Genomic DNA, 26665 nt, shown 5'->3' on the forward strand with positions numbered 1-26665 from the left:
AGAGACGGGCAAAGGAATCTCCAGCAGAGCGATTGTGATATAAGCAGACAGAGTGACTTCATCATCAACCCCGCCCTGTAGAAAACAAGGCACGGAGCTGTCAACTCTTGCTCCCTCAGCAGACCTGGGGGTGCCACTCTCCACTGCCGTCCACAACACGGAGGTGAGAATACTGGTCTACCTTGTAATGCTGCTGTGCAGGCTACTTACAGTGAAATCCCAAGCAGAGTTACTCCAGTCTGAGCCCATTGATTTCAATTCTGTTTAGGAATTCACAGTTAGTGTATGTGAAGCACTTTAGTTACCTGAAAAACCCTTCAGGACATCATCATCATCACCGTTAATAATCCGCCACTCTCATTGAGACTCAAGGAGGATTACACAGTAAGATCCTTCCTCAGAGGGTTTGTTAATAATTGAGAGCCTTCCAGAAGGCAAAGAGGAAATTAACAAACCCTCTGAGGAGTGATCTTTGCCGGCTCTGTAGAGAGGTGAAATTCAAACTACACCTCCCTGATAACATAGCATCACCCTTCACTTGAGCGTCCTCGTGTAATTTGTCTCGTGTAGTTTCGCTCTCACGGGCTTTCCCACTTTATGATCCGATTAATGCACTCATTGATTTTCTGTTGGCTCAGCCACTTGTTAGTGAATAAGAGGAAAGTTCTTAGTAAGCAGGTTACTTTATTTGCTGCTGGAGCCCCTAAGTGATGCCCCAAATACTGAAATATGATTTGAGGTTTTAAGTGTATTGCCTACCCCAACTGGTTCCCCAAAACAAAACCCAAGAAAACAAAGTAACATTATTCTTCCATGAATGATCGCTCCTTAATTCTGAGCCCCAAAGGCAAGTCCAAAAGCCCTTCTTAACGGTCTTATTTTATTTTGTCTTGTTCTCTTATTTGGCCATAACATTTAGGTTCTGACACTTCTACCTTGATGGCATTGTTCAGGAGGTGTTCAGAGCTTTGGAAGCAACCGTTCTCCTTCTGCCTGGAAACCAAGGAGGCCTGAGCATCCGTGATGAGCTGGTCTTCAACAAAGATGTAGGAACGGGCTTGTGCAAAGGACTTGAGCACAAAAGCGGTCAGCCTGCAAGAAGAGAAGAGCATCATCCCTCCCCTCCTTGCTTTTGTGCATGCCAAGACAGATCTGCTCAAGAGGGCCTCACAATATGGAATAAATTGGCCTTCTGTTCTGTGAAGATTCTTTTTGTCTTGCCTCGTGTGACTCACTATACCAGTGTAGCACAGTGGCTGAAGTGTGTGGGACTTAGGGATGTGAGATGTTCCACCTCGCCTGCCAATAGCTCAAAGGCCAGTGGAGGAAAATGGGGTGGGGTTGGCATGCCTGCATTATGCAAGCATGCACCATCACTTCCATCAAAAACATTGGGAGGCAATGCTCTAGGATCTGCCAAAAACTCTATGGTTCTCATAGGATAAAATGAGGAAGAGAGAACCATGCCTGCTGTTCTGAACTCCTTGAAAGAAGAGAGGAATAAAATATTATAGATAGTTATTGCTACAGGTAGTGTTGTCAGGTCCAGGTTGGGAAATTCCTGGAGATTTAGGGGGTGGAGACTATAAAGGTGTGGTTTGAGGAGGGGAGTGGCCTCATTGGGGTATAATGCCATAGAGTCCACCTTCCAAAGCTGCCAGTTTCTTCAGGAGAAATGATCTCTATCACTTGGAGATCAGTTGTAATTCTGGGAGATCTCCAGCCACCACCTGGAGGCTGGCAACCCTAGCAGATTATTTCTGCTTGCTTTAGAAGAGGAGGACCAATGCTATCCTTCCTCAGGTTTCAGAGCTTGGTCAGAGATCTGTTTACTCTGTACTCCTTACAGACCTGAAATGCCCTTTGATGTGTAGATTGCTAATCTCAGGACTGCCTCCTTGAGGCACCTTCTTCTTTCTCTCTTTGTCACAGTCTCTAGTCCTCACTCGTCTCCTCTCCATCTTGCACCATGGATGGAGGACCTGTCCTACAACTCAGTGCCATCCTTAGACTAGACAGGTAGATAGCAATCTCTCTCTCTCCGATCGGAGTATGGAGTTCCTACAATAAAGAACTCTCATTTCCCCCCCCCCTAAACCTAAGCCAAGTCTCTCTACACAAGGCATCTTACATGGGGACGCTCAAGTGACTTACTTTCTGTGTGGTCTTATATTCAATGCACTCTGTCTCCCTAGCAGTGCTTGTGTATCCACAATGGGAGAGCAAGTGGAAGATCTTTCACTTGAGCGTCCCTGTGTAAGATGTCTTGTGTAGAGAGACTCATAGTGTAAATCTGTTGTTTTCTCTTAAATACACACTAGCCTGTAAAGCTCCTACACCCGTCATACTCTTCCCTGCAAACGATGCAACTCTGCTACCCTTCTAATAATCTAGGGAGGACCAGCATATAGTTTAATAGCCTGATGTGCTTGAAAGGTGCTCCCATTACTGTTCATTGCAAAATGTAGGGTTACCAACCTCCAGGAAGTTCTGGAATAACAACTGGTCTCCAGATGACAGAGAGCAGTTCACCTGGATCAGTTTACCTGCAGCTGCGGAGGGCAGATCCGACGGCACCACATTCCCAGTGAGCTCTTTCCCCTCCTCTGCCCTCCTCTGGCACCCCCCCCCCCCATCTCCAGGGATTTCCCAAGCCAGATTTGGCAACCCTAGCAAAATGTCCATCATTGATATGTGTACAAAGTGGGCAGGGGAGGGCATTTTATTGCAGGATCCCTTGGGTGTTGCAATACCTTTCGCTGCTGTCTGCACCCCCCTGAGCGCAAGAGAATGCACTGGGCCATCCAGGGTTGGAGGCGGGGGGGGGGCGCAAGTTAGGCCCGTCTTGCTTCCAAGTGCTGGACCTTTTCTTCCCTCATAACATTGAATGATAGACATGTACTTATGTGGTGGTGATGGAGGAGTCACCATAGCTGACTTATGGTGACTGACCCCTGGTGGGTTTTCATGGCAAGAGACTAACAGAGGAGGTTGGCCATTGCCTGCCTCTGCAACCCGGGTCTTCCTTGGAGGTCTCCCATCCAATTACCAACCAAGGCCGACCCTGCTTAGCTTCTGAGATCTGACAAGATCAGGCTTGCCTAGGCTATCCAGGTCAGGCGGGGCTAAGTATTTATGTAAGAGCAGGTAAAAAGATTAACTGGGGACTGCATCCAGACGAAGGGATAAATCTATTCCCTGTTTTGTGTGTCCTCAATAGGGGTGTGCAAACCAAAAATTTTCGGCTATAGCCGAAAGTAGAAAGCCGAAAGAAGATTCTCTATCGTTAAAGCCGAAAGCCGAAACAAGAATCTCTTTCGGCTTTCGGCTTTCGGGATTCTTTCGGCATTATTTCGGCATTCTTTTGGCTTTTTTCTATGGGAAAATGCCTCCGTCTTCCAGGACGCCTGGAGGAGGCATTTTCCCACCGAATAAGCCCAAAATTGGTGGGGACCTTCCTCTAACCCTTCTCTAACAACCACCCAAGTTTCAGACAGATTGAACTTTGGGGGGCCATGTTATGTCCCCCCAAAGCAGGTCCCCCCATCCTCCCATAAGAAAGCGAAGGAGCAGCATATTGTTAGCATGCTGCTGCTCATCTTTCTTCATTATTTCCTATGGGGAAAAAATGAAGAGGCAGGCTTCCTTTGCCAGGGGTGGCATTTTGCATGCAAAATGCCCCCTTACCCTCAGGGGCCCTTCTCCCACCCCTCCTCCCACCCCCCACAAAGGCTCAGCCTGCTCCCACTTGGGGGGGCCATTTCATGGCCTCCCCAAGTAGGTGCTCTGCTCTCATCTCTACCACTGACAGCTGGGGGAGGCTTGTCTTACACAAAGATAACACAACTCACTTCACATTAAAGAATCACCCCAAAAAATTGCTGTCAAAAGCACTTTATTTCTGTAACTGCTTTAGGTTACACAGTAGGAAGGCACCACAGAGCAGGAAAGCAGTGTACTACACAAAAATAACACAACTCACTTCACACCAGAGAATCACACAAACACAATTGCTGTCAAAAACGGTGAAGTGGGTTGTATTATTTTTTGTAGTACATTGCTATCATGCCCTGTTGTGCCCTCCTACTGTGTAACCTAAAGCTGTTCAAGAAATAAAGTGTTTTTGCCAGGAATTGTGTTTTTGTGATTCTCTGATGTTAAGTGAGTTGTGTTATTTTTGTGTAAGATAGTGCTGCCATGCCCTTTGGTGTTCCCCCCTGCTGTGTAACCTAAAGCTGTTCAAGAAATAAAGTGTTTTTGACAGGAATTGTGCTTTGTGATTCTCTGATGTTAAGTGAGTTGTGTTATTTTTGTGTAAGATAGTGCTGCCATGCCCTTTGGTGTTCCCCCCTGCTGTGTAACCTAAAGCTGTTCAAGAAATAAAGTGTTTTTGACAGGAATCGTGTTTTGTGATTCTCTGATGTTAAGTGAGTTTTGTTTTAATTTTTCTGTGTGGGGGACTGCTGGTGTAATGTGTCATAATGCTTTGCCTACTTGTACTTTGGAAGGGAGAAAAAAAAAATTAAAACTTTATTTTGTGTTGTTCTTGTTTTATTCTTTGTTGTGCAGTTGGTTCCCATCATAGGGAACAATGGGGCTGGCTGGCCAGCCATCTCTGTAGGTGGTGGGGGAATTTGAGGGAGGGTGTCTGTGGTTCAGGTGCTCTTTCACAGGGACCAGCTGGCACTCAGAAGTGTGCCCACCATTGTGGCACCCCTGGGTTGTGCAGAATTGCCCAGGAAAAGAGAGTTTAGAAGTTCCCAGCATAGGGAACAAAGGGAGAGGGCTGGCCTTGCCAGCCTGTTCCTGGGGTTATGGGTGTGGGGCAGGTGGGGGTGGATTTGGGTCTGTGAGGGGCTAATGTGGGGATTTGGGTCTGTGTGTGGCAGCTGGGGGGGAATTGGGTTTGTGTGGGGCTGTAAGGGGTGGACTTTAGGGGCTGAGAGGACCTACTTGGGGAGGCCATGAAATGCCCCCCCAAGTGGGAGCAGTCTGAGCCTGGGTGGGGGGTGGGGGGAAGGGTGGGAGAAGGGCCCCTGAGGACTGGGGGGCATTTTGCATGCAAAATGCCACCCCTGGCAACACAAGCCTCCCCCAGCTGTCAGTGGTAGAGATTAGAGCACCTACTTGGGGAGGCCATGAAATGGCCCCCCCAAGTGGGAGCAGGCTGAGCCTTGGTGGGGGGTGGGAGGAGGGGTGAGGGGGCATTTTGCATGCAAAATGCCACCCCTGGCAAAGGAAGCCTGCTTCTTCATTTTTTCCCCATAGGAAATAATGAAGAAGATGAGTAGCAGCATGCTAACAATATGCTGCTCCATCGCTTTCTTATGGGAGGACGGGGGGACCTGCTTTGGGGGGCCATAACATGGCCCCCCAAAGTCCAATATGTCTGAAACTTGGGTGGTTGTTAGAAAAGGGTTAGAGGAAGGTCCCCACCAATTTTGGGCTTATTCGGTGGGAAAATGCCTCCCCCAGACGTCCGGGAAGACGGAGGCATTTTCCCATTGAAAAGCCGAAAGAAAGCCGAAAGAATCCCGAAACGTTTCAGCTTTTTTCTTTCGGCTACCCGAAACGTTTAGGCATTCCCCGAAACGTTTCGGCATTCCCCGAAAGAAGCCGAAACACTTTTGTTTCGGCATTCTTTCGGCATTCTGAATGCCGAAACGCACATCCCTAGTCCTCAGTAACTGAAAACCATGTTTTCTGCTATCTTCCCGTCTCTGATTCTCCACCTACACTCCACCTTGGATTGTTTGTAACTCTACAATATGATGGACTGCGGCGATTGTGAGTCTGAGCGAGCTAATCTCCTCTGACATAATCAGGGTTGCATTTAATACTTAGTACTACAGATTAAAAAAAATAAACATTTAGTCAACCAAAATTCTGCCCGTTTGTGTAAATCCTGAATAAATGATCTCTTCTTTTGCATAATTTATTCTCTGTCATTTTCTATTTTGCAGAGCTTTTTTGGCTTCAGTTCTTGGGGGTGGGGCAAGGAGTTGTATGCTAAAACCTTGTCCCCTGAACAACAGACATCTTATTTAGAACACACACAAACCCCTTCCCAGCTCTAGAGATTCTCCCCGGGCATTTCCCATAGACTGTCAAGTGTTATTTTCACAACTGTAGGGCTAAAAATTGCTTTTAAAAAATGAAAGTTGAATTTCTTCAGGAAGCTAGATTCTGTGAGCAGCTCTCTACACAAGATGCCTCGGCGTGTGTTCGTCAAGTGTAGGAAGACGCAATGTTAGCCAGGAAGCACAGTTTTAAAAAACAGCCGGCAGAGATCGCTCCTCAGAGGGTTTGATAATATCATCTTCACCACCCCCAAAGGCTCTGTCAATTCACTTTTCCAGTCTAAAACCGTGTGAGATCGCAACCAGAGGGCACTGAGAAATGGAAATGAGCTGGAACTGCCTTCCAGAGCTGGGCTTGGACCTGGAGAGGTTCTAATGGGCTGAAGTTTCCTTTCTGCCATTTCACAGCCCCTTCAGACAGCTCCAGTGTAAAGCAAAGCTTTTGCCCTGCTGCCAGCTCTATCTTTTTAAACAATCCTTCCCGACTAACATTGCATCTCCCACGAGTTGTTCATGTGTCAGATGTCTCACCTAGGGAGTCTCTTATTCTGCAGCTTTCCAGTGTTTTTGCAGATGGGGGAACAGAGGAGAAACAGTGACGCTTACCACGTGTTTCCTTGCACATGGTGACGTAGTCCAAAGGTGCTATAAGAGCCATCAGTGTGCTTGTATTTTAGCTGCCGCTGGTAGCCTGAAATGGAAGTTATTGTTTATGCAAAATAACAATCACTGTGCTGTAAGTAGCTTCCTACCAGGGTATACATCGAATGTTGTTTGTTGTTGTTATTCTTCAACAATAGCAGTGCCCCCTCCATCTGGGAATGGTTGTGGCATGTTCTCAATTTTAGCATGCGCTACTTCTCAGCTGCGCATTCAGGCTCACGCACCTCCTCTACCGAAGTCGGTACGGTTTACTTCTACGAAAATATGCATAGAACTGGGTTGTATAGATTTAATGGACTGAGGTATTGGTTAAGCAGATTGCATAGACAGCCCTATCTGTGGACAATTATCCATCCCAACTAAAGAGAAATAACAGGAGTCGAATCTGAGAGTCTTCTCACCAGCAACCAGGTAGCCAATGGCCTTGGATCTGGTCTCCTCAGTCAGTTGCTCCGTCTTGTTCAGATAGTCCAGGATGTAGATGTTGGGCGCAAAGAGGACCATGTTCTGCTCTCCACATCCATAGGGAAGTCGGAGCAGCTGCTGCAAGTTCTGTAAGGCTGTGCCCAGGATATCACCTGGAAGGGGAGAGGAGAACACAGGCTCAGGTCAGCTTGGAAGGCAAGTGAAAGGAAGAACCACAGAATAGGCAGGGATGTGAGAGCAAGAAGAAGAAGTAATAATGAGAAGGAGGAAGTTACAAAAGACAGCGAGGAAATGGTAAGAAAAATGCACAGGCAGGGAATGGTCAGATGGGACAGCAACATGCACCAATGAAAGTAAAACGAGCGGTAGAATGTATTGTCGAAGGCTTTCACGGCCGGAGAACGATGGTTGTTGTGGGTTTTCCGGGCTGTATTGCCGTGGTCTTGGCATTGTAGTTCCTGACGTTTCGCCAGCAGCTGTGGCTGGCATTTTCAGAGGTGTTGCACCAAAAGACAGAGATCTCTCAGTGTCACAGTGTGGAAAAGATGTTGGCAGGTCATTTGTATCTACTCAGGAGGGGTGGGGTTGAGCTGAGTCATCCTGTAAGAGTTTCCCAGGGTGTGGAATGCTAATGGAGGGAGGCTTCACTGTATCCTGAGGAGGTTCTTTTGCATATGGATTGGTACTTGATGTGCTAATCTTCTCTGCAGGGCTATTGTTGGGTATAGAGTGTTTTGTGTTCTGCACAGGGAAGCCATTGAAATTCACAAGCATAAGCAAAACTTCAACAGGAAAGAAGAAACCTTAAGAATGAACAGAGCATGGTTTCCAGTTCTGAAAAACACCAGGCTAACAAAACAAAGTGAAGCCTCCCGCCATTAGCATTCCACACCCTGGGAAACTCTTACAGGATGACTCAGCTCAACCCCACCCCTCCTGAGTAGATACAAATGACCTGCCAACATCTTTTCCACACTGTGACACTGAGAGATCTCTGTCTTTTGGTGCAACACCTCTGAAGATGCCAGCCACAGCTGCTGGCGAAACGTCAGGAACTACAATGCCAAGACCACGGCAATACAGCCCGGAAAACCCACAACAACCATTGAGCGGTAGAATCTTTTGGGAATCTGAATATGTGTGCAGACATTTCAGCCCCCCCAGAGATTCCATTTCTGAATGCGATGCAAAGTTACTCCAGACTGAGCCCATTGAAACCACTGGTCTTAGACTGGAGTAATTTTGCATGGGATTGCATTATACCAGTGTACTTTCCTGGGAGTAAGCCCCATTGACCTGAGTAGAATTCTGAGTAGATCTCTCTGGGATTAGCTTCTAGCAGTGCAATCCTAAGAGAACTCTCTTGGGAGTAAGCCCTATTGAATAAAATAGGACTTACTTCTGAGTAGACCTCTTTAGGATCACTCCCTAAATCTCTCAAGCTCAGTAATGGGGCATCTAATACTGTGATTGTTTAGAAACGAGCATCCTGATGGTCCAAAACGTTTTCCTAACATAGAACAAGCTGCACTCATGTAAAATAACATGAACAACAACTCTGGTGGCAAAATTAGAAATGTGTTGCAATTCAAAGAAGCTCTGTTTCCTCAGATGTCTAAAACACTTCACTTCCATAGTATCAGGGTCATGGCCCCTGCCATACTCTGAGGGGTTTAGGGGTTCACTATTGGGCTGTTGACCAGGTCCTCTATAACGTATTTTAGGAGTGCTGGAGAAGCGGCTAAAGAAGCAGTCAGACGCTAAGAAAGGAATATAGTTATCAGCGTGGCCAAGGAGACGTGGTCAGATGGCCTGAGAACTGAACTGAACTGATCTAAACTAGCCACAACAATTCTACTCTTTTTCTCTCTTCACTTTTCTTTTTCTGCATAGATGGGAGCCTAGCTAAAAAGGGGAACTGGGGGGAGTGGGCTGTGCTTGAAAGGTTTATTATACCTAGTAGGCAGGCGGGATTATTCCTGACAAGGAATGTCTACTGTACCAAGCTCTTAGATGATCAATACAACTTTAACTCATGCATCCTTGGACTCGCGCAGTGAAGTTACTTGAGATCTAAGCTGGCAGTCTCTGACACATAGTCAGAGAATAAGCAGAATTTCTTTAAAGGTCAGCTAATTGTTTTCTCCTATCCTGGATGGCCCAGGCTAGCCCAATCTCATTAGATCTTAGATCCAGAGGAGTTAGCTGTGTCAGTCTGTAGTTGCAAAATAGTAAGGAGTCCAGTAGCCCCTTTAAGACTAGCCAATTTTATTGTAGTATAAGCTTTCGAGAACCACAGCTGTCTGTCAGATGCATCTGAGGAAGAGAGCTGTGGTTCTCGAAAGCTTACGCAACAATAAAGTTGGTTATTCTTAAAGGGGCTACTAGGCTCTTTGCTGTTTCATTAGATCTTGGAAGCTAAGCAGGGTCAGCCCCAATTAGTACTTAGACAGAAAACCATCAAGGGAACTCAGGGTCTCTACAAGGAGGCAGGCAATGGCAAACCACCTCTGTTTCTCTCTTGCCTTGAAAACCCTAAGGGGCGGCCATGTCAGTTTGGTTGCAGCTTGACTGTACTTTACACACAATGGTTTTCACTCCAAACCTCGCAAGAACAAGTTTCATTTCCGTGAATGGCTGCAATAAGAGTAGAAGGGGAAATGTCTCTTCTTTACGGATACTTGGCATTTTGTATCCTCTTATTTAATATTCAGTATGTCGGCTGTATATCAATCCTTTCTTCCTTTTTTAAAAAAACTGGAAGTTGAAATGAATTTTGCATTATTCATGTGGTTCTTCATATTACTGAGGTACTGAGAACTGAAAAAGCTGTTCTTCGGAAACAGTCTTTACTTGGAAGACCATTGTATAGTTTTGTGCATTGTTTTAAAGGTGTGTTTTATTATGTTTGTTTTAATCGTTAGCTGTCTTGGTGACCCTTGATTAGGCAGAAAAGTGATATATAAATATTGTAAATTAAAATAAATAAATAAATAAGCTTACCAAGCACACAGAAATAGGCCCTGGCTGAGCCCTCAACCACATTTTCTGGAACCGTCAAGGAAACAGGTGCTTCGGAGTCTCCTGCCAGGAAAAGAGAACGAGAGAAATATCGATGCCTGTTACCTCCTGCGGCTTGATTTCCCTGTTCTCCACTCAGCCTCCATCCCTCCAGCAGATTAATACATTTGTGAGCCTGTCCCTCCATCACTTCTTCTCTTTCCTTCTGACTCTTTCATGTGCTTCACCCAACCTAAGATGGTCCTATTAAAAAAATCCTGAAACTGTGCGGGTTCAACTCTCATCCAGAAAGCGTCAATGACGTGACTATGTTTCCTTTTTGATCAGAATTCTGGGCAATACTGGAATGGTGAAATGAGTTTGGAAGGGGGAGGATGAGAGAAACCCCATGATCTGACTGTGTAAAGGTTCCATGGAATGTGGATTGGGTCTGTTTAGCACAACCAGAAGACTGCAGAAACCAAAACGATTCCTCAGTCCATTCCAGGCACACACAGAGACTTAAGTGCCTTTTCGTGAATAGATGGTTGGAGGAGTGCAAAGTGGGGGCTAAGAATAGCCAGTTTGGTGCAGCGGTTAAGCGTGGTAGGACTTCAACCTGGAGAACTGGGTTTGATTCCCCACTAGGGCTGCCAGACCCCCGGTGGGGGTGGGGGATCCCCCGCCCCCACCCTCCCACCCCCGCCCCACTTACCTGGCCAGCGGGGGGGGGCGCACCTTCCATGTGCGCCCCCCTGCGGTGCTGCGCACCCCCGCGCACAGCAGCCACAGGATCAGGCCTGTTTTGGCCTGGATCGGGGCCCCTGTGGAGCGCAGGAGCATGCCAGCACTCCGCGGGGGCCCACAACGGGCCCAATCCATGCCAAAACGGGCCCAATCCACACCCGTTTTGGCACGGATTGGGTCCGTTTTGGCGCGGAGCGGGCCTGTTGTGGGCCCCTGTAGAGCGCAGGAACACTCCCACGCTCCACAGGGTTCCAAAATGGGCCCAATCCGCTTCAAAACGGACCCGATCCATGCCAAAAAGGGCCCAGATTGGTTGTGGGCCCCTGTGGAGCACAGGAGCGTTCCTGCGCTCCGCAGGGGCCCACAACAGGCCCATTCCATGCCCAAACAAGGGCTACATGATGACGTCACTCCCAGAAGTGACGTGATCACGCTTGCAGGAGCGCGCACACACGCTTTGCGCACGCACACACAAGCTCCTGCAAGGTAAGAGCCAGGCCCCAGTCTCCCGCCGGGAGATCGAGGGGGCCTGGCAACCCTATTCCCCACTCCTCCTCTTGAAGCCAGCTGGGTGACCTTGGGCCAGTCACAGCTCTCTCAGCCCCACCCAGCTCACAGGGTGATAGTTGTGCGGATAATGAGAGCATACATTGTAAACTGCTCTGAGTGGGTATTCAGTTGTTCTGAAGGGTGGTATATACATCGAATGTTATTATTGTTATTATGCCACAGACTTCCTTGGGCGACTCTTGAAGCAGATGAGGTGGGCTTCTAATGGCCACTGTGGCTGAAGGATGGTGAAGCCATCTCATCACCTGCTGACTGCACCAGAAGTGACTGCAACATTTGTTGAACGGGCTGGAATCTGCTGCCATAATAGTGGGTGGTAGGGGTGCCAACACCAGCTTGGGAAACTCCCAAAGGTTTGGTGGGCAGAGCCTGGGAAGGGGTTGGGAGCTCAGAGGGGATATGATACCATAGAGTTTATCCTCTGAAGCGGCCCTTTCCTCCAGGGAACTGATCTCTGTAGACTGGTGATCAGCTGTAATTCTGGGAGAACTGGAGGATGGCAACCCTAGTGAGTGGGCCTTTGTTTTCTCTTTGAACCGGCTCCAGTCTCCAGCAGGCAAAAACCTCTGCAGGAATAACTGTTATTCGTCTTTAAGGTGCATCTGTTGGCTCCCCCTCTGTAAATGGCAGGACCTACGGTTATCTTCTGGCTTCTGTTGGAGAGGAATCCAGGGGGACCCCTTTTGAAAGCGATAGCTGCACGACACGTTCAAACTGGCATGAAAACGACCATTGTGTGAGGGAGACTAGAAAGTACTAATCTGCAGGCTTGGGATTCTCTGAGGGAAGTTATGATTGCAATAACAGTATTATAATAACTGTGCTTATACACCACTCATCTAGGCAGATTAGTGCCCCACTCAGAGCAGTGAACAAAGTCAACATTATTATCCCCACAATACAGCTGTGGAGCTAGGGCTGAGAGGAGCGGCTTCCGCAAGGCCGCCTACTGAGCTCATGGCAGTAGTGGGATTCGAACCAGCAGACATGGGCCTGGGCCAGACCCTGATGAGCAGCAGCCTGGGCAAGCCTCAAGCATTGGCAGACCCATAACAGCACAAAGGAAGGCCACTCTGCAAAGGCCTGGGTCAGGCTAACATATGCCTGGACAACCCCCCCCCCTTAGTTTGGTATAGTGGTTAAGAGTGGCAGGACTTTAATTTGGAGAACTGGGTTTGATCCCCCACTCCTCTGCTCGAAGCCAGCTGGATGACCTTGGGTCAGGCACAGCTCTTGCAGAGCTCTCTCGGCCTCACCCGCCTCACAAGGTGATTGTCGTGAGGATAACAACAACACACTTTGTAAACCGCTCTGAGTGGGCGTTATGTTGTCCTGAAGGGTGGTATATAAATTGAATGTCGTTGTTGTTGTTAGTGTATCATAATCCTGAACAAATAGGCACTTACCAGTTCCACAGATCACGTTGTTGAAGACCACCTCGTTCTCGACTCCTTCAGGCTTCACGCAGAGAGAAGGGAGAGGGGAAAGGGGGGAAGATGAGAACAAGTGCCAGAGAGGTGTGGTAGGAATCACCTCCAGGTGCAAGAAACATGCTCTTTTAGGCCCTGCATGAGTAGCCTGGGCTTCTGTGAGGCTCGCAAGGAAGCCGTGAGGTAGACATTTTTCTATACTTATGATACTTGGGCTGCTAACCTCCAGGTGAGGCCAGGGTTGCCTCTGGGAAGGGGGGACCTGGCACTTACCTCGTGCCAGCAGCCTGGTGTTCTTCGCACAAGCTTCAGTGCCAGTGTGATGATGTCACCCCCGGAAGTGACATCGTTGCGCCAACCTTGGGAGTGCTCCCACGCTCTGTGCAGGGCCAATTTGGCCTGTTTGGGGCCCAAATCGGCCCCAAACGAAGAGCAGGAATGCTCCCACGGCTGGTGCGATGATGTCACTTACAGGGGTGATGTCTTTGCGCCCCTTGTGAGGATGTGCACAGTGTGCAATTCTGGGGTGCCTGGCGGTGGCGGGCAACCTCCGGGAGTTTGCCATCTCCCGCTGACCACTGATGGGTTGGTGGGCAAGGTGGCAAACCCCCGGGAGTTTGCCTACCATTGGTGGGCACCTGGAAACCCTAGGTGAGGCCTAGGTGAGGCCTGGAGTTCTGGTTAAAATGGCAAGACTATGTTTCCCAGCATGACCAGAGTCCCTACATCAAAGCAGCCAGTTTTTCCTCTGAATCACAAACACTTTTAAAAAATGACATTTTCCTATATCTTTTCACATCCCTACAGGTAAAGACCAGGTGAGGTGAGCCTGATCTCGTCAGATCTTAGAAGCTAAGCAGGGTCGGCCTTGGTTAGTAACTGGATGGGAGACCTCCAACAAAGACCGGGCCTGCAGAGGCAGGCAATGGCAAACCACCTCCATTAGTCTCTTGCCATGAAAACCCTGCCAGGGGTCGCCATCAATCAGCAATGACTTGAGGGCACTCTCCACCACCGCAGGTATCCCAAAGACATGCGTGTTTTATTAACTGCAGCTTCTGGCAGCCCTGCGCATGTGAGGAGCGGTCTCTCTTTGCCTGTCCAGGTGGGGAATGTGTAGGATGATTTTTGGGGCCAACTCCCGAATTAAGTGGATAGAGGGTCGCAGGCCTCAAGGAGGCTGGGAAAGCCTCAGGGCCATTGGCCAGGGACTTTAGTGGATGACCTGGCCCCACCACGACCAACCAAAGTCACCTCAACTCACAGCGCCGTAAGTATGAGGAGGGAGATGAAGGGGCAGAAAAGGGAAGCACAAAGGATGTGGGTTTTATTGTGTTTTTTCATTTCGCTTTTCCTTTTTTATTCTTTGGAAAGGAATGAAAAATCAGTATGCAGGTATTGTTTTTCTGCATAAATACTTGCAATTATGTGTATGTTATTACTGACCACCCCAGCGTTCCCCACCCCCAAGACTAAAACAGCCCACAAACCTCAACTAAAAATGACTTGATCACAGTGTCTGTTTGTCCTTCGCTGGGGATCTTCACTATTTCGTTCCCACACAGCTTTTCAGATTTTATCGACTCAGCACTCACTGTAACATTCACTTCACCTAGAACAGAAATGGCCTCCCGTCAGGGGGGTCAATCACCAACTTTTCTTCTCCCTGGTTCCCTCTCGGACAATTTGGAGGCACACAGTGATGCAACAGGACTTAGGAGCCAGCCAGCTCCTGTGTTCGGATCTGGGCCTTCCTTTTATGCTTTTGATATTCATTGAGGCAGCAGCCCCATTTGCTGAAGGGCACTTGGCAAGAATCAGCAAACTAAATATTTCTGTGCAGAATTGGATCTGTTCCTGGGTCACAATGGGTTTTTAATTTTTCAACATTTTAACATTGCAACTATAGTGCAGTGGTCCCCAACTTTTTCAAGTATGAGGACTTCTTTTTAACATCAAAATATTTTGTGGACCCCCACATGATAGAAGTTGTACAAGCTTCCACGGGAGCAGGGGGGATCGAGCCGGGGCGCCCATATCCTAGTCCGACACTTTCATTGCTACACCTTGGTGGCCCTAATTGTGATGTCTTATTGGGGACTGGCCAAGGGTCAGAGGGGACCTTGTCCAGCACTGCCATGTGCCTCCGTTGACAGCACATATCTCCCTAGGAAATGGTCCGGCTTTGCCGCCCCCATAAATGGTGCCACACTACCTCCGCTCATACATTTGGCTGGAGATGAGGCTGCAGTAGGTGACAATGGAGCCACGTTTGCATATTCTTTTGGGCCACGGTTTGATCAGGCACTCAGGGCCAAGCTACAAGTGACGAAGCGAACAGACTCACATGTATTCTTCCCTGTTCACTTGCCCTCCACTTGCACTCCACTTGATCATCATGTAGTGATCAAGTGGAGCGCAAGTGGAGTGCAAGTGAACAGGGAGGAAAACATGTGTCTGTTCGCTTGCCATTCAAGTGTCATTCGTCACTTGTAGCTTGGCTCTGAGACAGAGACCCAGTTCATCCTGTGTGCTGTCTTCCCAATGGAAAGAAGGGATGGAGAGCCAAGCTACAAGTGACGAATGACACTTGAACGGCAAGCGAACAGACTCACGTGTCTTTTCCTCCCTGTTCACTTGCCCTCCACTTGCGCTCCACTTGATCACATACAATGAAAGGCAAGTGAACAGGGAGGAATACACAGGAGTCTGTTCACTTGCCAGGCAAGTGTAACTCATCCCTTGTAGCTTGGCCCTGAGCTGCCGCTCTCATGCACCACCGCTTGCAACTCTGAGCCAGTGGAATGAGTGACAGGGAAATTCTTTCCTGTATTAGTCTGATTGCAAGAAGGATACCGAGGTCCAGAGGGGGTCAGTGGCAGCTTTGTTACTCCTGCTGAGCTCCTGATTCTGCCAGCAATAAACCTGCTTCCAGGGCAGGGATACAAGGAGATAAATCAAGACGGGTAGCCGTGTTTGTCTGTCTGTAGCAGTAGAAAAGAGCAAGAGTCCAGTGATGCCTATAAGACTACAAAATTGCAGGTAGGGTTGGAGCTTTTGTGAAGAAGGGAGCAGTGACTCATGAAAGCTCATACCTGACCACAAATTCTGTTAGTTTTATAGGTGCTGCTGGACTCTTGCTCTTTTCTAGGGGTAAAAGACTATTCCCTCTTCATTAATCTTAAAAGCTGACTGGGCATTACTCAGCTGGGCATTAAACCATGCCCCAAAGTCACTCTCTGTATTCGTTTCTGTCAATCTCTGATCAAACGGGAGCAAGACTGCTCCCCTCCTGAATTAGGAGGCAGGAGCCGTCCATGCATGCCCATGCAAACACAATTCCTCTGACTCCAAGGTTGATTTTAGTGCAGTTGCTTACCCAAAGATTTTGGTGTAACTGTCCAGGACACCATTTGCCTTTCACTCATACACAGACAGTAAGATTCTTCCTCATTCTCCAGCGGGGAAGCCACAAAGTCCACAGAGGGAGCCAAGGATATGGCCACCTGCCCATCAACAAAAAGGTGTTACTGGGGAGGGGCGACATTTAATATTAATATTTATACCATGCTATAAATCTGTGCTAAGAGATGCTCAGCTCTGCAATGAGTGGAAATCATGCAATATTCCTATTTCTTAATTAACATTTTGCTACCTGCTTGTACGACTTCTTTTAACTCTGCAAGTCGTGAAGTGAGGCGAGAAACTCTCTACCCCAGCCCCCACCCCGCTCTCCACTGGACTTCTTATTCCGCTTCTGAGATGTCACAAGCCAGCTCCAAATAGAACAATTTCCAGGCAGAAATCTTAAACGTAAGGATGAACACATGGCGGATGGTTGGGTGCAATGAGGCCAGCAGGGCTGATCCTGTTCCCCTTCCGTCCATGCACTGATGCACGCATGAACAGATGTTTGGAGTAGAAACAGAATGAAAGCAGGAGGCTGACAATAAGGTGAGAGAGAGACAAGGTTGGATCTATCAATCCATCGGTGGAGGGAGTATAAATTGTTGCCACATTCTCACCACAAATGTCCTTTCTGACCCCCAGAAAGTTGCCTCTGGGCTTGTGGGACCAGCATGGACAACACACAGGTCAATGCAGCAGTGCATAGCAGAAAAAGGGCAACATCATCCCGCCTCCCTCTTCTAAGAGCCTCTCTACATGAAACGCCTTGGCGCATGTTCATCAAACGTAGGGAGATGCAATGTTAGCAGGGAAGCGTAGTTTAAAAAGACAGAGTCGGTGGATAGTTTTTACGCCGCTTATGTTTTGATGGCTTAAGTTTTAATACTGTACTTTAAAAAATTGTAAGCCTCTTCAAGCAGGACTCTGAAGAGACGACATCGAAATATTCTAAATAAATAAAATAGATTCAAGCATGAGTGGAAAGACAAAATGATTTCTGGCTTTGGGGTGTAGGTAGTGGTTAAGTGTGGGACTCTAATCTGGAGAACTGGGTTTGATTCCCTACTCCTCCGCTTGAAGCCAGCAGGGTGACCTTGGGCTAGTCACAGTTCCTTCAGAGCTCTCTCAGCCCCACCCACCTCACAGGGTGATTGTCATGAGGATAATAATAACACACTTTGTAAACCACTCTGAGTGGCCATTAAACTCCTGAAGGGCGGTATATAAATCGAATGTTATTTTTATATTATTATTATTAAGCCAGGCAGTAAACATTCCTCACTCACTCTGATGCAGTGCTGGAGATAGGTGAAGACTGTGGCCTTCAGGACAAAGGCTTCACCCCGCACAACCGAGTAAGGCAAGGAGACTTCCAGGAAGAAGGGTTGGGAGGTCTTGATGGAGACAGTCTGGGAGAGGCCGAAGCCTGCCTCCGCCGATGTACAGAAGGCGCCTGCGTTCCACTCTGTGATGGTGTCTGGAATGGTCACGGGCACGTCCGCCTGTCCGTCAGAACTGCCGAAAGGACACAGGGAGCAAAGGGTGGGAAGGAATTCCACAGTACTTTGATCAAAAAGAGTCCAGTAGCACCTTTAAGACTAACCAATTTTATTGTAGCATAAGCTTTCGAGAATCACAGTTCTCTTTGTCAGATGCATGGAGGGCAGAAAGAAACTGGTCAAATATAGAGGAGGAGAGGGGAGGGGAGGAGGAGAGGAGGGATGTAAACAACTCCTTTGATATGGAGATACAAACAGCTCCTTTTGATGTGGGGATCCGTTTGCTTGCGTAAAGGTTCAAAGGAGTTTGCCATGTTAGTCTGTAGTACCAAAATCAAAAAGAGTCCAGCAGCACCACCAAGACCATCCAATTCTACTGCAGCACAAGCCTTCGATAACCACAGCCCTCCCCGCCAGATGCATCTGACAAAGAGAACACAGTACTTTGAGGAAGCAATCTTGAAGTAGGGGTTAGTTCTACAAGGACTGCCTTTATAAACCAACTTCCATCTCTTTGTTTGCATCCTTAGGTTCAAATGGAAAAATCTGGATCCCAGAAACACATGAATGGAAACAGGTGACTGCTAATAGAGTGGCAAATACCTAAACATGTACAGAAGTAGCCCTCTGTTGCCTCCAACCACAGGGCAAGTCCAGTGTTACCACACACACATATATCAGATGGGGCCTGGAGTGCTTCAGGAATTATAACAGATCACCACCAGACTATAGAGATCAGTTCCCTTGGAGAAAACGGGTGCTTCAGAGGGTGAACTCTATGGCATCAATCATACCCCTCCCCTTCCACTCCCCAAACCCTGCCTTCCCCAGATTTTACCTCCAAATCCCCAGGAATTTCCCAACCCAGAGTTGACAACACACACACACTTCATATAGATAACATAGTTTTCAGGTAATTGGACTATGTCCATATAAACAGTATGAAATATTTGCAAAGCCTCTTGACGGCTATGGCAATTTGTATAAAAATAATAGGCATTTTGTTGCCTGATTGCAGAAGTGTGTTATTTCTAACTGCATTTTCTAACAACGAGCAGTGTTTTGTGGCATGATCGCAGAAGTTTCACAAGGCTGCTAACTGGACAAGAAAAAGAGATGTCCTGTGACTGTTCCTTTACCAGAGGTTTCATGGGTGGAACTGGGCAGCTGAAGCGTTTCATGGCATGAAATAAAAGAAAAGCACCTAACAATTCTGTGCAGCTCATACGGGTATCAAAAGGACAGCTAGCGGGACCAATTTTAAAAGTTGGCAAACCTATTCACAAACTGACATTTGCAATGTGATTATATTGTTTAAGTTTTCCTTTAGTATTCTGGCAAAGAAATAGTTCCTAGTTAAGCACAGAAGCGTGTTACGTTTTGTTGGGTGTTTTCACAACAAAATTAGCGATGCTCTTACAAGGTAGCCAATGTGATGTAGTGGGGAGAATGCCCGAGTATTTTATAACGCACTTTTGAACAATTGTTTATGTTCCCTTCCCAGTCTGGCGACGTCTCTCGTACTGGACTCCGGCAAGGAGTTCGCAGCAACCCGTCAGCCCCACTTGCTCCCCTTCTGCATTTGGCACAACTGGATTCTCTGAATATTATTTGTAACAGTTCCATGATGTGTTCTTTTGTGTCCATTATTACATGTACATTAGCCAATATGGTTATTGTGTTCTTTATGCAGTTTTTTGCCATCTTTTAGAGCTCTTTTAGAGGAACCACACCAAATCTCCAAACAAAAAAAGAAAACGTTAAATATGTATATATAAAGATAAATAAATACATTTGTCAAAAGCATGCCCCTTTATAGCAGCAGGATCACCACTTTCCTACTAACCCTAAAATGTCTTTGTGAGGATCGTTGTAACTAAATTGCCTCAGCCCACAAGGATTAAAATTGTTGCTTACTTGACTGAGGCTTCCAACCAAAGCCACGTCTCGGGGGAAAGGGTCCTGTCCATAGGTGCTCCTGCCCTTACCACGGGAGATGCTGGATGTTCTGCAAGAAGCACAGGAGACAGTGAGAGTGGCGGAGAGATGCACACTTGCTGCTGAAAAGCCTTGCCTTGCTATCTGATGGCTGTTTCACACATGCATGTCCTTCGCCAAGGGGCAGGCACCTGCGAAGCAGCTCTTTGCCAGTGGACTCCCCATGTAAAACCAAGCGGCTGTCAGTCTATGAAGTTCAGGTTACTCTGATTTCATCTCCCACCCCTTGCATCAAGGTCTCTTGAATCAAAGGTTATTTATTGAGAGAGTATATATTCAAAGAACAAGTGTCCATAGGTAATCCAAAGGCTACGACAGCTTCTGGCTGTACACAAAGCCCTTGAGAATGACGTGTCAATTGCTTGTTACAAGCCTGATCTCGTCAGATCTCAGAAGCTAAGCAGGATCGGCCTCAGTTAGCAATTGGATGGGAGACTTCCAGTGAAGACCAGGGTTGCAGAGGCAGGCAATGGCAAATCACCTCTGTTAGTCTCTTCCCATGAAAACCCCACCAGAAGTTGCTGTAAGTCAACTCTGACTTGAGGCCACTCTCCACCACCACCACCAGAGTGCTCCAGCTACCTCCACGGGATAGTGGCTCAGTCTATCAACACGTACACCTACATGGTGGGGCAGTCAGACTAAGATCTGGGAGAGACAGGTTTGAATCCCCACTCTGCCAGGGAAGTTTGCTGTGTGACCAGGGAAGTTTGCTGTGTGACCACACAAACTCTCAGCTGAACCTACCTCACAGGGCTGTTGTGGGGATAGGATGGAGGAGATATATATTATATAAGCTACCAAGGATCCCCGCTGGGGAGAAAGGTGGGATACAAATGAAGTAAAATTTAAAAGTAAAATATGCAGGCTTGGTTTCTCTATATGAAAGGAGATGGTGGTCAGTTCCATTTCGTTCTCTTGAGGGCAACGAGAAAACCAATCTGTGGGGATCTGAAGGTGCTGGCCACACCCCAAGAAGCGGCCCAGGGGCGCTCTTGCTGCCTCTTTCGCTGCTTCTTTCTCCTCATGATCTCAGCGGCCTCTCTCCCTGCCATGTCTGCATGCCATTCATGTATTCTCTGCGCTCTGTATTGATCTGACCACTGTATCCTGTGTCCTGCATTCATGTCATGCCCATATAATGTAACCATTATAATCATGCCATCCTTGGCCTGCCTGGAAACGAAAGCACTGCTGCTGAGAGAAAGTCGCCAGCCTGTTATCTCCAAAAGTGTGCTTGTTGACCTTGCAGCTGTACTGTAACTCTTCACAGGGGAAAGAGGGAGTTTGATTCCTTGTAATCTTCTGCTTTTCTCTGTCCAGACAAAGCTATTGTGTTCTCATGGAACTTTTTAGGATTTTTGCGCCCAAATGCTAACTGCTCGAGGGGAGGGGGGAATTGTGCTCCATATATCAATAGTGCACATGCTTGTATAACCATTCCCGCCAACTTACTCGTCTATGGATGTACCCATGAACTTAAATAAAAACCTTTTCAACCAACGCACTGGAGTGCTTGCTATAAGGAGTTGGGGGGGGGTCTATCTGCCATGGACTGCCATCCCTAGAACTGACACTCCCACAAAGATGCTGTGAGAAATTTCACTGTCAGCATTCCTCAGAGGTTGTCACGAATTCACTCTGAATTTTCCCTTTGTAATAGAAGTGATGTAGAAGAAAGTCCTCCTCCCTAATATCTGAGAGTTTTTCAATAATTCCTTTCCACAGAGCCTCTGGCCAGGTGGCAGACTGTCCGTCAGAGCAGAAGAAGAGGGCATTGGGAGGATCATTAATCTTGCCTTGCTGGTACGGTTCCCTGATGCCCACCAGTGACAGGCAAACTCCCAGCTTGCTGCTTGCTGCCACTGGAAGCTGACCCGGGCAAGTGCATAGGTGGTGCGCTCCTGGCAGGGCATGATGTCATCATTTCAGGAAGTGACATCGTCATGCTGGCCACGGGAGTGCTCCCGCACTTCACAGGGGCCGATTTTGGCACTCCCATGGTCAGCGTGATGATGTCACTTCTGGAAGTGACATCACGGTGCTCGGCTGGGGTGCAAAGCGTGTGCGTGAACTACTTTCTACAAGTAAGTGCTGGGATGCCCCCCTCCTGCTGGGAGCCTATGGGGACCCGGCAACCATACTGGCAGGGGTCATCTGACGGTTTTAATGAATGAATGAAGATGGAGCTGATGGAAAGTGCAGAGGGGTCACTCTGCCCTCATTCCGTTTTCAGTTCTTACCGTAGCTCATTCTTACACTTCGAAAACCTGGAACTCCACCTCTATTTAAAACTGTGTTGCAGAACTCAGGCTGATGGATCTTGACATTAGTAAAAACTTTAAGGCCAAAGTTCTGTAAAACAAGTAAATAAGAGGCTTTGAAACATCTAGAAAGCATGGATATAAACGGATCTTTTTTACATGTCAGAGAGGAGCGCAGAAGATGCATTCTTGGCAAATCAAAGAGGGCCTGGCACAATGACGGGCATTTCTCTAGCTACGAATTCAGTGTCTCTTTGGCACTCACCTTCATGAGTTCATAGGGGTCACCTTTACCATGTGAAAAAGGACTGTAGTGAATGCCATCCACAATAGTATGTTTGGGAGTCACACACTGCTCCATATTTGGTTCATCCAAACGGTGGTTCTGGTAGGAATAACCTCTAAGGTTCTTCACAGGAAGCAAATTATAGACCTGAAAGCAAAGAATAATTCAATATGATATAAAATATTCCTGTCCAGCTAGTAGTCACCATGCCTCCAAATTCGTCCTCACTAGAGACCAAGTTGAGCTCTGGATGGGGACAATGGCTACCCATCAGGATGGAAACATGGCTGCTACTTTCTAGCTGTTTCCAGGCCAGTTCCAAAAATAAAGAGAGACCAGGATGTCTTGGCATGACCAAGATATCCTGGTCTGTATCCTTGAGTGGCAGCTGTATCACCATTCTCTTGGGAGACTGAACTGGAGGCCATGGACCAGAGAGGGTGTTGCCAAGGCCCCCCCCCTCCTGTTATGGGGCCTGCCATGGACTGTGTCAGTTTCCTGCACTGCTATTGTAAAGCTCCACCAAAGACTCTGTTTGGGGGCAGCATTGCCCTTGCCTGTTTCCTGATATTTCTGCTCTATTATTTATGTCTGTTTCCTGCCTCCATGGACACTTGCCTCACTTGGGCACAAAGCCATGCCGCCAGCAGCACGGTGCCAGCCGGAGGGACTCCCCACGAGCCTGGCCAGGCGCCCCTTGGTCAGTTCCTGTGGAGACTCTCTTGCAGGTCGGTCACTGGGTCTGCCCTTGCCTCCAGGCAGTCTGCTAGCAAGCCCAAGCTGTGCCAAGGCAGAAGCCATGTTCCCAGGCAGCAAAAGACCAACATGAACAGCTTGCTCTGAGAAGCCATTTCGTAAACGCGTGCCTGTCACGTCCGCAGCAGCCAGCCTCACCCTGCTATGCATATCTTGGAAGCCGCCCCAGAATGGAAGCTAAGTGCCGGCTGTCCTGAACACCTAATGGACGCATCTCAATACAACCTCCACATTCCAGAGCTGATGCTATCCTGGAAGATATAATCAACCCACCCGGCACTCCCCTCCCCTCCTTTGTCCCCTCTTCTCGAGGTGTCACAAACAATCATATGTTCAGATCCTAAAGTGGCCCATTAAGGATAGCTGTAGACCCATTAAGCCTTTGTTTCCTCCGTGAGAACCACAGGGAAAGGCATGCGCTTCAGGGTACATTTTTGGGTACTTAAGCAGGCTTTCCCTGCCATGAGGAGCGCGCACCATTCCTATCTTGAACCCTGACTGTCTCTCTGCGGGTCTAGTGCAGGCATTAGATTTCGCCACGCTTCACTGCTGCATCTTGATTCCATGCCGTGACCAGGCGAGTATTGCCCCGTTCCGTCAATCTCAAGTGGGCTCTCCTGCTAATCCAAATGGCTCTATTTTTCCTACTCTTTATTTCCTAGTTCTTGTGTGTACCTTGCTTGTGTGTGCTATTGTAGGCTTACGCAACGTTACTAGTAAAACACATTTTATCTTTATTAGTCTTGCCTCCTTATTGCACGAGAAATCTGGAAGAGGGACTCTGGTATAAGCTGGTTAAGATCCGCACTAATTAAAACCCAGACTGCAAGCTAATTCCCCTATAAAATAGCAGTTCTGGTAACAAGGGGTGGCCATATTAGGCCATTTTTTGTATACCTGGAATAGATTGTAGCATCTCTTCCAGATGTGGCAATTTCCCCCAGAGGTTTGGCAAAGTGGCCTCGATTAATTCCACCTCTGCCAAAACTTTTTAGAGCAGAAATCGGAAGCGGGGGCTTCCTGTTTCACAGCTCACTTGCTGATCTACTGTGCTACACTGTCTCACAATAATGATGGTATTCAAAACACTCAAGATCCACATCAGGTTTCCCATCTAACTTGAGTTAAACTGGAGAGCACAATGCAAAATCTTGTGTTCTGTTCCAGTTCCATTATTGGGCCCCCGTAGTTAGTGTGAAGTATAGCAAGTCCTGTGTACGAAGAGGAAGAGAAAAAGATCCTCCAGGGGGCAGCAAACTCTAGCTAGCCACGACTGTAGGTGGAGTACCTTCCTTCAAAAGGGGCTTTTCCTCGTCTGTCTGCTGAATGCTATTCTTCAGCTTTTCTTCGAGAACTCTACACAAACTCTCTCGACTAGTAAGGCTGCTAGTGTCTCTCTCTTTCGTCTCTAGTTTGTTAGTTCCAAAAATAGACCTTAATCAGAACACTGTCCTGGTCGCTGCTTAGGCACTCGGCCAACAGTTAGGAGAAGGTCTTCCAGTTAGCGTTGCCAGGTCCCTATACCCTCCTGCCGGCAGTGAGGTGTGGAAGCACTCTGACACCTGTGTCATGACATCACCCCCGGAAGTGATGTCATCACACCGCCCATGGGAGCACTGCCACGCTCCATGTGGGGCCAATTCACTTCCAGGGGTGACATCATCGTGCCCCTTGGGACTGCACACATGACGTGAGTTCCTGGGGTGCCTTCCGGTGCCGGGCAACCTCTGGGAGTTTGCCACCTCCCACTGACCATTGGTGGGTTGGTGGGCAAGGTGGAAAACCCTAGGAGTTTGCCCGCCACAAGCCGGCACCTGGGAACCCTACCTCTAATAGCTTTGATGAACATTTTCAGAAAGGTGCTGATGTTCAGAAAATAGCTTGGGACCCTACTGTGTATAAATACTCCCCCCCACCCCAGGCCTATTTTTGTTTATGATCTGTGGGATAGCTGAACCTCCCTCCACAAAGGGAGATGAAGGGTTTGACGTCTCTGGATGAATTAACACACTCATCCTGAACTTATCTTACCTCCCTCCCCTGAGCAGTTTTTCATCTGTTTTACAGGTTTGTTTATTAAGGCAGATGGGTGGGAGGAATTAATATATCTGACTAATATATTCAACAACAGCACCTCATATATTCATTAGCAAGATTTTTGGGCATTGAAGAGATCGCATTTCTTTCTCCTGCACGAGAGCTAATAAAAACTAGTTATCTACGAGGTATGGCAATAATTGTTCTGGAAAAATGATGTCTGTTTACAGCCTCAGATGCAGCTTGGACTCACAGTACGAGGTGAGAGCTCAGCTTCAGGTTTCAGAACGCTCTTATCGACAGCACGGATAGCGCAAAGGGAATCTTTGTAGGCCGCAAGATGGAGCTGAGTCTTGCTGTTGGGCAGGCCTTCGGCAGCCGAAAACGACAATTTCACCTGCAAAAATAGAAGGTCACTGGACAATCACATATACAGCAGCATAAAAAAAATGTATCCTGGATTTGGCTTGGGCTCCCCTCTCATGTCGTTAACCTTTCAGTAGTTCACTAGCTCTACCTATAAAAGTGTTTCCTACCAGGTGACTAGTTTGCCAAATGAAGAGCCCTGTTAGTTTAATTATTTTTTTTAGCCTTCTATTTGTAATACAATAATTTTGTTGATATCAGAATGGCATCTGGTACCCATACCCAGGACACAATTCTATGTTTCACATCTGAATGCCAGCCAATGATCCTATCCCCACTCCTCTTTCAACGAGGGAACAAAAATGCAAAATACTGTACTGTGATATGTTCCTTGAAGGAATGCAAATTGGTGTTCATGTTCAGGGCACCATTCTACATCTTAAGTTTGAAATCACATGTTAACAAGAGAGCTAGATAAATGCAAAACACACTGCAGTGCAATATTTAACATAATAGAGAGACCACAGAGAAATATGGTATGAATATTTGCAACATAAATTTCCACCAGATGTCCAAAACTCTGGCAAATTGACCAACACTGTGTAATCTGCCTTGAGACTCAGTGAAAAAGGCAGACTATAAATAAATAAATAAATATTTTAGAAATCACATTTTAGTTATCCAAACTGTAATTTGTGACACTTAAGTCATTTAAGTTGCACACAGAATGGCAAGTAGCTAATTTTAAATTGCTTTGATGCATCTGCTCCTGTTAAATGTTACGGTAACTGGATAAAAAGAGACAAAACAAGGGTATCTTACCCAAGCCCTCTTGTGAAAAGTCCCCCCTTGCTGGAGTTTGCAGAGTTTAACACCAAGGCAACTGGCGCATAGATGGGCTTACATGCTCCTTTCCCTAGGGCTGCCATGACTCCTACCATGGCCAGAGGCATTGTGTCATCTACACCTCCAGCATATCTGCCATGTGTTATGAATTTCTTGCTGCAGTGTGTAGCGTACCTCTGAGAACATGCAGAGGGAACCTGTTTTGCTGACTGGCTGCTAGCTGCTTATGTCGCAGGTGTTTTGGTTACCATTTCCTGGCCAGCCTGTGAACATGGCCTTGAAGTTCCAG

At 47.5% G+C, this 26665-nt stretch overlaps 1 protein-coding gene across 1 annotated transcript in view; it reads right to left on the reverse strand.

Annotated features, from left to right (window-relative positions):
- LOC129345705 (alpha-2-macroglobulin-like) overlaps window positions 1-26665 on the reverse strand; it is a 91146-nt gene that overhangs the window by 33221 nt on the left and 31260 nt on the right. Inside the window, exons 15-27 of the mRNA XM_055002931.1 lie at window positions 25418-25561; window positions 22351-22518; window positions 22065-22176; window positions 19741-19831; window positions 17611-17839; window positions 16296-16422; window positions 14407-14528; window positions 12893-12944; window positions 10173-10253; window positions 7145-7321; window positions 6687-6771; window positions 936-1092; window positions 1-75 (exon numbers count right to left, since the gene is read on the reverse strand). Coding sequence (XP_054858906.1) covers window positions 1-75; window positions 936-1092; window positions 6687-6771; window positions 7145-7321; window positions 10173-10253; window positions 12893-12944; window positions 14407-14528; window positions 16296-16422; window positions 17611-17839; window positions 19741-19831; window positions 22065-22176; window positions 22351-22518; window positions 25418-25561 — 1620 coding nt within the window. The remainder of the gene's footprint in view (window positions 76-935; window positions 1093-6686; window positions 6772-7144; window positions 7322-10172; window positions 10254-12892; window positions 12945-14406; window positions 14529-16295; window positions 16423-17610; window positions 17840-19740; window positions 19832-22064; window positions 22177-22350; window positions 22519-25417; window positions 25562-26665) is intronic.

Source organism: Eublepharis macularius, chromosome 18 (genome assembly GCF_028583425.1).
Source record: "Eublepharis macularius isolate TG4126 chromosome 18, MPM_Emac_v1.0, whole genome shotgun sequence".
In the NCBI taxonomy this organism is placed as follows: Eukaryota; Metazoa; Chordata; class Lepidosauria; order Squamata; family Eublepharidae; genus Eublepharis; species Eublepharis macularius.